The 13030-nt window shown below is 42.6% G+C and overlaps 1 protein-coding gene across 1 annotated transcript; it reads right to left on the bottom strand.

Moving 5' to 3' along the window:
* Positions 1 to 7095: 7095 nt before the first annotated feature.
* LOC134806130 (uncharacterized) lies at positions 7096 to 7989 on the bottom strand. Its single transcript, XM_063779415.1, has one exon. The coding sequence runs from the start codon at positions 7987 to 7989 to the stop codon at positions 7096 to 7098; it is 894 nt and encodes a 297-aa protein (XP_063635485.1).
* Between the last annotated feature and the right edge of the window lie 5041 nt (positions 7990 to 13030).

Below are 13030 nucleotides of genomic sequence, written 5' to 3'. Positions count from 1 at the left end.
CGGCTGCTGCGCGGGTGCCGCGTGCCGCCGCGGCCCGAGACGCTAGCCACTCATTAAACTTACTTAACGCCCGGAACTATGCCCTAATTGCCACCTTCACTAATTGATTTCATCTATTTCAAAATGTCTTCACTCATTCACCGCTAAGCTACGGGGGTGCATTACATTTGTTATAATTACTTTTCATATATTATAGTTTGATATACTTATCGTTATTTTGAATAACGTAATAAATGGCATACTACCGTAATACCTAATTAGCGGTATACATAATGTTATTATTGGTATAATGGTCATAAGGTATATTTACACTTCGTCTAATATACATTGCCATAATTATTACATACTCTAAAGCATATTATTTGTTATAACAAGTGGCATCACATAATTATTTATGTAGCATAATAGTTGCATGACATAAATGGGTTAGGTGCGACTGACTCCGCACAAACGAATAACTACCTAACAAAAGGAGGGTTAGGTTAGGTTAGAACTTTGACCCTCCGTAGAATAAAATATTCTATCAAAAAAGTGGTTTAGGTTAGGTTTGAACTGCGGCCCCCGCAGAACGAAATCCGTGAAAAAATAGGTTAGGTTAGGTTAGAAGTGCGACCTCCCTAGAATAAAATAGCTAGCAAAAGCAGTAGGCCTGCGTACTAGTTATAAAAAGTATATAAAACTTTAGAATAGAATAGAATCCCATTTATTTCAGTATAAGTACACAGTTATACAATACATACACAGAAGGAAAAAAAAAATGCTGCACATAATGCTTTGCTCGTACCGTACTCGTAAATCGTAATGCTCAAACTGCAATTAGCGCTAGCGTTATGTTCAATTAGAATTATTTTTAATATTAGGTGACGATGATCCTTATGTCATTATGCAGCCGTGCGATTGCCAGGTCATTATATGTATTACAAATTAAAGATATCTCACTGATACTGTTTTAATACCCCCTGGCACTGATTAAAATAACCGACTTGGTTTCACATTACATCTCAAAACTTTTTTGTAGTAGAAGTGTTGCGAGTATTGCACCTTTTTACATGCAATGTTTTTGATGGGATTAGTTATTCTGTGGTCGTGATTAGCTCTGTATGGAAATAAAGATGATTAAGCAGCAAGAAAATCAGTGGTCACTCAAGTTTCAAATCTCAAACGTACCTTTCTTTAAAACTGGAATGTAAATCTTTCTTTAAGATCCAGAAACCGCTACCAACTTTTAGTATGTTGTTGGGCATGGCATTGGGTCTCCAAAACTGCCGGGAGACAGCGGCGCCGGCCATCTACTTCAGCGGAATGACGTCATCAAATTGACTCCCGCCTCGTTGCGAATATTGCATATTGTACCCAAACTATGCATGGCACATAATCGTGTGGGATATTGAATGAAAGCCAATTAAATATGCTATATTTCATTTATACATTGTGTACCAAAATATACAGCAGTTTAAGAGCCATTTACAAAAAAAATAAAAATGATGTAAAAAAATATTCGATTATTTGGGTTTTACAACTAAACCAAAAGTCAGACGTTAAAGCAATGTAATACAACATTAAAGACGACGTCTGAAGCCATACATTGATATCAATAAATTCAAAATTGGGCCAAATATGTGGAAATTATGCATCAAAATGTAGGTATTTGCCAGTACAAATGCATTAAAGTTAAAAAAATCCAAATTGGTCATTTTTAGGATAATCCGCGTAAGCTTCTAGTATGTTATTAGCAATATGACCTGGGTTCTAAAACTGCCGGGAGACCATCTCTATTATCCCCCAGTGACGAATAATGACGTCATACAAATAATCACTGCCGAATTTCGTGAAATGTAAATTATAGCTATACTATGAGTCACACATACATGTGTGTTACATGTTATGAAAGGTTATTAAATTTATTATAATTCACCTAAACATTGTTTGTAAAAAAATGTATGGTTTAAGAGCTAGAAACAAAGAAATACCACTTTTTATGGAAAAAGTAGATGTAGGGTAACAGCACCAGTGGCCAGCCTTTTGAGTCGTTTATTGGTCATAAATATCTGGTATATTCGTTTAAACAAATCGCGAGTACTCAAATAGGAGCTTTGATTCCTTATTGGTTAATACGTCACACGACAGGTGCGGCGAGGGAACGGGGGGAAGAAATATACTCGTTCATACATGTGCTGATTGTCGACGAGTGCAAAAGTGTCATGTCCGCCATATTTTTTACCGCACGTGGTGTTCTCTTAACAGGCAAGAAAAACTATGTTTTAATGTTATAAGTTATTATTTTTGTTAATGATTGGTTTGTTTATTAGTTTATCTATTAAATTGGATTATGTTTTGATGAAAATATCAATATTTCACTTATAAATTGAGGGGGCTGGCCACTGGATAGCACTTTTTTCCAATAAATCTAGTGTTCAGCCCCCCACGGCCTGACCTTTGGGTTATTCGTTTATTTTATTATTTTCGAGCCAATGCGACCGTTAGGACCGTTAAATTTACATTTTCAAATTTAGTTAGGCATGCCCTAGTAAATTTTAAGTAAAACCCAGTAGTCAGCCGCATTTGAAATTACGTTATAATGCGGCTGACCACTGGAACTTCTTCACTTCACTTCGCGGATCCAATACTCAGCCATTGACGTTGCTTGGTACGTCGCCGTCAAAAATAAGTCCGCATTTTTAAACCCTATCTCATTGAAATAAGGTTCAAAAGTGTATACATATTTATGACGTTAACTATACATATTTAACTATCATTTTTCTTTTTCCTGGTAGGTATATATATGACTTTGTTTATTAATGATAATTAGATCTGCATAAAATCGTTTCATTATTTTTTACCGAATACCTTCTTCTTCCTCGCGTTATCCCGGCATTTTTGCCACGGGTCATGGGAGCCTGGGGTCCGCTTGACAACTTTTTTAGTTAAGTACATAGTACTTAACTAACAAATTTCGTGTCATAAGAATTGTATGTACTTATAAGAAAAAATAATGATAATCATATTGTTGGTTATTATATAAATATAAGTGATTTTGATCATATTATTATGAATATTATAAAGGCTGAGTTCTGGGTACACAGAGGCTGCTTACTGGATTTTGGAGGCTGACTACTGGAGAAAAGTGCCACTTTTTGTTTAAACTTAATTAGAGATATTATAAAGAGGATTGTTATTTTTTTAATATTTTGTTTCAAAATTATGATAAACAATTGATCTAACTATGTCATTTGTTTAATTATCCGACTAATCCTGTAGAAATGCCGAACGTTCAAACTTAAAAAAGTCGTTATAAGGCTGACTACTGGTGCCTTTACCCTATATCAATTTTATAGGTAAACTAAAATCGTCAATAAAATGTTACGTATAATATTAAAAAAAAACAGTTATTCAACCATACATCACAATTTAACTTTTAAATCATCGAGGCGACTCCCGCTAGGCCTGCTAACATAATATACGGCCTGAGGGTTTCAACGTTAGAGTCCAAGCCACGCCAGGCCATAACAGTAAAGGTTGAATTGTAACGTTTATTAAATAGGGCCCTGGTTATATTGCTAATAACATACTAGAAGCTTACGCGGATTATCCTGAAAATGACCAATTTGGATTTTTTTTAACTGTTTCCCGTCACCGGGCAGGGATGACGTGGGAGATGAATGAGAACTGCAGTCACTTTGTATACTTCGTGTAATATCCTTGCACGTTTCACAATATAAAAATACGTTGTAGTACTTAATTTAAACAATTAGAAATAAAAGATCAGAGAGCGGCGTGTACGCCGGTGCTAGTCTCAGTATTCAATATGGCGTGTAGGGGGTGGTGTTGCCAGCCTGAGATAAACTATTTGAGCTAGGTGTTCACACGCCACACCACCCCCCCCCCACGGAGAAAGATAACAAACAATGACGTTAGTAAAACTACAATTTAAAAATAACAGTATTCGTCGCTGTCCTTAAACCTAACGTTACGACCTGACCGTGTGGTGTAAGGTCGTGAATTGCTTGTGGTATCCGCAGGTATAGTAATAGGAGGAGCGGGCTTAGCCGGCTGCGCCTGAGGTACGTCCTGAGGCTGCAGAGCCGCTGGAGCAGGTGTACCAGAACTAAGGATTTCATCTGAGTCCACGAAAGCTGGTTTGACACGATCGACGCTCACTACAACCTCTTTGTTTCTTAATGTCCAGGGTCAGGGTTTTCCCGTCCGTGGAACGCCTCACTACGGCAAAAGGACCTGTATAAGGAGGTTGCAGTGGGCGTCGTACGGTGTCGTCACGTAGGAACACGTGTGTTGCTGTAGGCAAATTTTTAGAGATAAAGATGGGACGAGTCGAGTGGCGAGAAACTGGAGCTGGGCGAAAAGACGACATTTTGCGTCGCAGCTGGACGACGAAATCAGCGGGATCGTCGAGTCTGCTTTCGTCCGGCGCCGAGACTAACATCTCACCGGGTAGGCGGAGAGATTCGCCATATACCATCTCAGCAGCTGTGGCCTTCAAGTCTTCCTTGTAGGCGGTACGCATGCCGAGTAGGACGAGTGGTAGAGCGCGCGTCCAGGAGCCAGAGTGGCACATAAGTGCGGCCTTGAGCTGGCGGTGCACGCGCTCGATCATTCCGTTCGCGCAGGGATGGTACGCGGTTGTACGAATGCGCTTGGTGGCGCAAGTCTGCATTAAACGTCTGAAAAGATCAGACTCAAACTGCGTGCCCTGGTCAGTAGTTATTGTAGTAGGGACACCGAAGCGGGATATCCATCCCTGGACGAAAGTATCGGCCACCTCATCGGCAGTGATGGAATGCATCGGCCACACCTCTGGCCACCTGGAAACCCTGTCGATGGCTGTGAGACAATAACGATAGTCGTCACAAACAGGAAGGGGACCAACGATATCGATGTGAACATGCATGAAACGTCCAGATGGTTGCTCGAACGTACCTAGAGGTGACGAGGTATGCCTTGAAACCTTACTGCGCTGGCACGCAAGGCAAGACTGGGCCCATCTACGACAGTCCTTCCGCATGGAGGGCCATACATAAAGACTTACCAACAGTCGTGTGGTGGCTCTGACGCCGGGGTGACTCAAGTTGTGCAACTTGTCAAACACCGCACGACGAAAAGAAGGGGTCAGATAAGGGCGAGGCTTACCAGTGGAGACGTCGCAAAAGATGTAGACGTCTGTGCCAGGTACAGCGATGCGTGAGAGCTGAAGGCTGGAGTTACCTTGACGTAAGTCGGCAAGCTCTTGGTCCTCTAGTTGTGCTTTAGCGAGGGCCTCGTAATCTTCTTCTAACGAGACGGCCTCGATCCGCGACATCGCATCGGCTACAACGTTGTCCTCTCCTTTTATGTAGCGGATGTCCGTTGTAAACTGGCCAATAAACGATAGCTGGTTCAGTTGCGATGGCGGGAGTTTTTCTCTGCGTTGTACGAAAGCGTACAACAGCGGCTTGTGGTCAGTATAGATGGTCACATGTTGGACCTCGAGAATATGGCGGAAGTGTTGTACGCTTTCGTACACCGCGAAGAGTTCTCGGTAGTATGCTGGCCACTCAGCTTGCTGGGGGGTCAACTTTTTGCTGAAAAAGGCAAGAGGGCACCATTGGTTGTTCACGAACTGCTGGATGCAGGATCCGACGTGGACGCTGGAGGCATCCGTGAAAAGTCCCAGAGGTGCGTCGTTGACCGGGTGTTGGAGTAGGGTAGCGTTGGACAAGCTTGACTTGCACGCCTCGAAGTGCGCCAGAAGCTCGGGTGTCCATGGAAATGGTTTGGCACCCTTACCATTGATGGCGACTACTGCATCTACGAGAGGCGCTTGACATTTCGCGGCGTGGGGAATAAAACGGCGATAGTAATTCATCATGCCGAGGAAACGACGCACGCCTTGGACGTCCTTTGGAGGAGGAAAGTCAATGAGAGCTTGAATGCGGTCCTGAGGAGGGCGAGTGCCTTCAGCACTCACGTGGTATCCCAGGAACACTACTTCCCTTGCGCCTAAAACACACTTGGAAGGGTTAAGAACGAGCCCATACTCCTGCAACCGCTTGAATAGGATACGCAGATGTTCCTTGTGTAGAGTCTCGTCAGCTGAGTAGACGAGGATGTCATCTATATATGGAAAAACAAAATCGAGACCCCGTGTGACCTCATCGATAAACCTTTGAAAGGTTTGACCGGCATTTCGTAACCCAAATGTCATGAAAGGGAATTCGAAGAGGCCAAACGGGGTGACGATGGCGGTCTTGGGTATGTCGTCCTCAGCTACTGGGATCTGGTGATAGGCTTTCACCAGATCAAGGGTGCTAAAGATGGTAGCACCAGCGAGGTTATTCGCGTAGTCGTTGATGTGGCGCACTGGATAGCGGTCGGGAATGGTCCTGGCGTTCAGGGCGCGATAATCCCCGCAGGGACGCCAAGACTGGTCTTTCTTAGTTGTCATGTGCAAGGGAGAGGACCAAGCACTCTCGGATGGCCGAGCCACCCCAGTCCGCACCATGTCCTCTAGTTCGGTCTTGGCAGCAGATAGCTTCTGAGGTGCCAAGCGTCGGGGACGGCAGGAGATGGGTGGGCCTTCGGTGGTCCTAATATGGTGCACAGTGTTGTGCTTGACTAACCGCTGGAATCCAGGAGGCTTAGTGATGTCAGGGAACTCAGCGAGCACTTGTGCAAAAGGAGAGTCCCGTAGACTGATAGATTTGATGCTAGGCTGCGTGACAGTAGCAGTTGAGCAAATGGCCTTAAGTCCAGTCTTACCGTCCACAAGGCGTTGAGTGTAGCAATCTGGTAGAAGATGGTAATGGGCCAAAAAATCTGAACCGATGATGGCTGAATTAACTTCTGCCACCACAAACTGCCAGGTGAAGTCGCGCCGCAGTCCAAAATCAAGTCTAAGGTGGACTGTTCCGTAGGTCAAAATTGTACTGCCATTCGCTGCTCTAAGGTCCCACTCTGTAGGTCTCCGCTGCTCCCTGAGCCAGCGGTATGGATAGCAGCACAAGTCTGACCCTGTGTCAATCAAGAACTGGTGTTTTGTTACCTTATCGGTGACGAAAAGGCGGCGGCTGAGTGATTCCGTGGAGCAGTCAGACCCCGCCATTACTGACCGCTGTTCGAGTTTTCCGAGTTGTTCCAGTTGCAAGGCGGGTTGCATTTGGTAGCTCTTGTATTAAATTTTTTATGGTACCAGCACAGCCGACTCGCCCCTCTAGCCGGAGAGTTGGTTCGGCTTCTGCTGCGCGAGGATGACCTGTTCCGGGATCTGCCACGCTGCCCTCTTGTAGTCATGGCAGCAACCTGCTGTGTGAGCTGCTCGAGGCGGGCCATTACAGCATTGAGATCAGGCTGTCCCGAATTATTAGTTACCTGACATGCTTGTTGTGGACCAGGAGTGACTTCCATTATTTTGTCAGCCAGCTCTGCAAGTTTGTCTAAGCTGATGTCGGACTGAGCAGTCAAAATCGCTTGGACTTGCCCTGGTAGCCGTCTCATCCATAACTGCCTTAAGATGCTGTCATCTTTAGATGAGCCTGCAAGAGACTGTAGGTAGCGGAGGAAAGCAGAGGGCTTTCGGGTACCGAGTTCCTCACTGCTTAACAGACGCTCAACCCGCTGCTGCTCGGAGACAGAAAGCCGCCGGATCAATTCTTCTTTTAATATTTTATACTTATCATGTTCCGGCGGGCTCATGATAATGTCTTCAATCTCTCCGATTTGTCGTTGGTCAATTATGCTGATGAAATGACTGAATTTTGTCATGTCTGCCTTAATTCCTGCCAAATGAAATTGTGCCTCTGCCTGGGCGAACCATACTGCTGGTCGGTCGGCCCAGAACGGAGGCAGCTTGACTGTAACACCGCATATGCCTTTTGTTGGTGCCGTGGTGTCGGATGTAGGTGTGTCAGATGTTGAAGGCTGGTTCTGCTGGGCTTGCAAAGCCGCATTTTGCACCTTTAGGGCCTCCAGCTCAGTCCGCAACTCCTCAAGAGACATTTTTAAAGTTTGATACCACAACCAAATGTTACACACACAATCAGAACGAAACACACAGGCAAAACAAGACAATTTAAAATGCACATAAATTCAGAAATTAAAATGAAAATGTTTCCAAAACAGTATGAAAATCAGTGGCAAAATCAGGGTTAAATCTAGCAAATTGTATAATGACAGGAGCAATAAATGTCCAGTTAGTATTGTTAATTAATCAGCACCGCACACACCAAACAGTTAGTAAGTTTCCAAAACCGGGACGTATTTAAATTTGTATATGTAGCTATTGGTTAGTTTGTTATTATTTAGGCACTGTATTTAGCGTAGCACACACACTCTTGTTCTTAGAAATAAATTATCGGACGAAAAACACTGAAAAGTTCCGTGAAAACAGTAAAAGTTTAGGTTTTACTTGCGTGAAATCGCTGACACTGGCAGGCGGGAAGTCGCTGGACGACGTATGTCAAGTTTGACGTATGACGTTTCGTAAGGCGATCCGCACTGGCCGATGAGAATGATGCGGTCTCGGCGATTGACGGCAAGTTGACAGTGAGTGCTTATAACGCAATCCGTCCGTCTGCGGGCACCTTTATGGACGAGCTTCAACAGGTGCCAAGGTTATGCAAGGTTATGACCACGCCTTTGGTTTCCGATGCACTTTTTTTCTTTAACTCCATCCAGGCTGCGCTTTGTAGATCTTCTTTGTTGATCGATCGACGTCTATGATACGAACTTTGATTCACGTATGGACGCGGACGTTTGAAGAAGTCAGCGTTCTTTCTTCGGGGTCACCAATTTCCCGTCACCGGGCAGGGATGACGTGGGAGATGAATGAGAACTGCAATCACTTTGTATACTTCGTGTAATATCCTTGCACGTTTCACAATATAAAAATACGTTGTAGTACTTAATTTAAACAATTAGAAATAAAAGTCTCAGGTGCTAGTCTCAGTATTCAATATGGCGTGTAGGGGGTGGTGTTGCCAGCCTGAGATAAACTATTTGAGCTAGGTGTTCACACGCCACAACTGTAATGCATTTGTACTGGCAAATACCTACATTTTGATGCATAATTTCCACATATTTGGTCCAATTTTGATTTTATTGATATCAGTGTATGACTTCAGACGTCGTCTTTAATTTTGTAGTACATTGCTTTAACGTCCGACTTTTGGTTTGGTTGTAAAACCCAAATAATCGAATATTTTTTTACATCATTTTGATTTTTTTGTAAATGGCTCTTAAACTGCTGTATATTTTGGTACACACTGTATAAATGAAATATAGCATATTTAATTGGTTTTCATTCAATACCCCATACGATTATGTGCCATGCATAGTTTGGGTGCAATATGCAATATTCGCAACGAGGCGGGAGTCATTTTGATGACGTCATTCCGTTGAAGTAGATGGCCGGCGCCGCTGTCTCCCGGCAGTTTTGGTGACCCAATGCCATGCCCAACAACATACTAAAAGTTGGTAGCGGTTTCCAGATCTGAACTATCTCTTCGACCGTTTCCCATAAGGCATATTACCTACTATATTACTTATGTACGCCACGCAGTACGCCAGTGTCCGAGGTGTGCCTTAGTAGAAAAAATAAAACATTAAATAATTATCACCAATATAGGCCCAGATTGTTGGAAAGTGCTGGCTGTCTACGCTGTCATTGATATTTGAATTTGTTCTTGTGACATGTTTTCTATTTTGATGTAGGTATATCCAGGGGCGTATTTACCCTAGGGCCATCCGGGCCATGGCCCGGGGCGCCAACCTCCAGGGGCGGCATATGCCAACCCCCAGGGGCGGCATGCCGGATTGCATTTTGTTTTTCTTCCTTGACTTCTGGGGCGGCAAAACGTCTGGCCCGGGGCGCCAAATTTCAAAATACGCCCCTGGGTATATCAATCATATCTATCAATCGTGTAACACGTAAGAATCTTTTCTCTCTAAATAAAAACATATTAATATTGCATCAATACACTTGTATTATTCTTAGTGTCCGACCGAAACATGTTTTTTTGCCGAAACCGAAACCGAATGTTCGGCTTTGGCTCTAGTTTCGGCCGAAACCGAAACCGAAACCGAAACTTTTGTAGACTTGTTAAAATCGTTGAAAAAATGTCATAAAACCGCTTTTACACACATATTATGGGGCTGTCAACACCCAATGTCCTTGAAATTGATGTTACTTAAGCAGTTTTTTAAGAAAATTACTAGAGTTAGACCAAGATAATTCTGCAACGATTTTGATAACACATGCAGTGCAAGTGTTACTTTAAACGTCAAAACTTCTATGAAATTATGATGTATAAAAAACATTTGCACTACATAGTAGCACTGCGTATGCTATCAAAATCATTGCAGAATTTTCTTGGTCTAACTCTATTTATTCACCAGTCAAGCTAACATGTAGATACAGGGTCAACTAAAAAACCAACCAAAAATGCGAGCGCAGCGAGCGCGAAATTTTTTGTTAACAATATCGCAAGGCCGGGTACCGATCTACACCTGGGCCTAAAAGTCCGAAGTGCCCCAGCGAGGCGAATTTTCATGCGAAGTCAAAGCCGTGCTTTAGGTTTCAGTATAAGTAGTTAAGCACAGACTCCAACCAATGTCCATTGTATTAAAAAGCGAGACCGCAGGCCGAGCATGGCGCAGCGAGGCCAAAGGCTAAGCTGAAGTAGAGGACATGTGGAACACAAACCAATGGTAAATTGAGGTAAAAAGTGAGGCTAAGGTCGAGCATTCGTATGAAAAATTGTACTGGGGACACTTTTAAGGGTCTTTTCTTCGTTTTAATCAATAGTCAGCTGTTCAGCTTCGCAAAATATTAACTATTGAGAATATCAACTTTGCGGCCCTAGTTGAGCGTAGCCTTTAGCCTCGCTTAAAATTTACCATTAGAGGTAGATAGAAAAATTACTGAATAAGAGCGAAAAAGACATCGTTCGACTCGGGCCGAGCTGACACTCGGCCAACGGCTACGTGCGACATTGCTATCTCATCCGATACATGGTCTAATAAAACATGGTCTTCCATTCCCAGAGTGACACGCGATTACGTCACAATAACATTGCCACTTTATTTCAACATAACATGTTACATGGGTACATTATACCTATGGTTAATAAGTTAAAATATTTCTTTATAATTTTATAATTTTCATTTATATGTATTTTAGCTTAAATTTTACAATAACACGTCATTTTTAATTACTCGTTAGCAATATCTTCCGATTCACGAAAGAAATTTCAGACTTTCGGGTAATTCTGTTTATACTACTGGCAACACAGGATAGCGCTGTGGACATTTGACAATTCGGATCTAGATAACTTCATGCCCTGACCGTCATCCTTGTCGAACGCGTGTTAATTGTTATTTCCTTCTCGCTCAGTGTCAGCAGTCGCAGTGTTTTCCAAACTTTTCACGTCGTAAGCTTGGTAATTAATGTGTAACTGTGAATTAGTTTTTTAAACGTTTGTCTTGTATAGATAAATAAAGTTTAATTTAATACATTAGATTTGTTTTATTTTACTATGTTTCTACATAAATAACTTAAAATTAATGCCGTTAAAATAATTTTCACCGTTGGTTAAAATTCTCCCACATTTCAAAGTTTGAGAACCTGTAAACAGCATGATGACGTAGGCGCGTGTCAGTTAGGTCATACGCGAATCTCGGAAGGGAGTACCAGGCAGGTTGTTGATGTTTGATGATGTTTGAGTATATTATTATTAGTGTCCGACCGAAGGTTCGGTTTCGGTTTCGGTTTCGGCCAGTTTCGGCCAAAAAATCATGTTTCGGCTGTAGTTTCGGTTTCGGCCAAAAAACGGCCGAACCTTTCGGCCGGGCCGAAACTTACGAAATGGTACTTCGTACTATGAAACTAAACTATGTGACAAAGACCAAAAGTTGGGGAATAAGTAGGACAACAATATTTATTAAGATGTACCTACATATACTGATTCATGTATAGGTACAGAAATTAATTGGTTTATTATAAAACACAATTCCACTAATGAGGGCGCCACTAGACGGTTGACGCAGACTTAAGAGGCTGTTAATACCTATAACGCGCACACTGTCTAATTGTATTGGAGTAAATGAGATTAGCACTGTCGCATGTTACTGGGCCTGGGCAAAGGAATAATAAGAAAACTCATCATCTTCCTCGCGTAGTCCCGGAATTTTTGGCACGGCTCATGGGAGCCTGGGGTCCAATTGACAACTAATCCCAAGAATTGTCGTAGGCACTAGTTTTTAAGAAAGCGACCGCCATCAGACTGATCTTCGAACCCAGAGAGTAAACTAGGCCTTATCGGGACTAGTCCGGCTTCCTCACGATGTTTTTCCTTCACCGAAATGCAAATAGTAGGTAAATATCAAAATTATATTTAGTATAAAAGTTCCGAAAAACTCATTAGTACGAGTACGTCAAGAGTATGTGGCCGGGGTTTGTACCTTGCGACCTTCGGATTGAAAGTCGCACCAGGACTCGCTTTTTAATACAATGGACATTGCTTGGAGTCTGTGCTCAACTACTTATCCTGAAGCCTGAAGCACGGCTTTGACTTCGCATGAAAGTTCGCCTCACTGGGGCACTTCGGACGTTTAGGCCCAGGTGAAGACCCGGCCTTGCGATATTGTCAACAAAAAATTTGCGCTCGCTGCGCTCGCGTTTTTGTTTCAACCTGTATCTACAATCATGTTGGCTTGACTGGTGAATGAATAGAGTTAGACCAAGAAAATTCTGCAATTATTTTGATAGCATACGCAGTGCAACTAGTGCAAATGTTATTTAAACGTCATAATTTCATAGAAGTTTTGGCGTTTAAAATAACACTTGCACTGCGTGTGTTATCAAAATCGTTGCAGAATTATCTTGGTCTAACTCTAGTAATTTTCTTAAAAAACTGCTTAAGTAACATCAATTTCAAGGGCATTGTGTGTTGACAGCCCCATAATATGTGTGTAAAAGCGGTTTTATGACATTTTTTTAAGATTTTAACAAGTCTACAAAAGGTTCGGTTTCGGTTTCGGT

The sequence above is a fragment of the Cydia splendana genome, chromosome 1 (genome assembly GCF_910591565.1).
Source record: "Cydia splendana chromosome 1, ilCydSple1.2, whole genome shotgun sequence".
Lineage (NCBI taxonomy): Eukaryota > Metazoa > Arthropoda > Insecta > Lepidoptera > Tortricidae > Cydia > Cydia splendana.
This window is presented reverse-complemented; position numbering and strand designations above follow the sequence as displayed.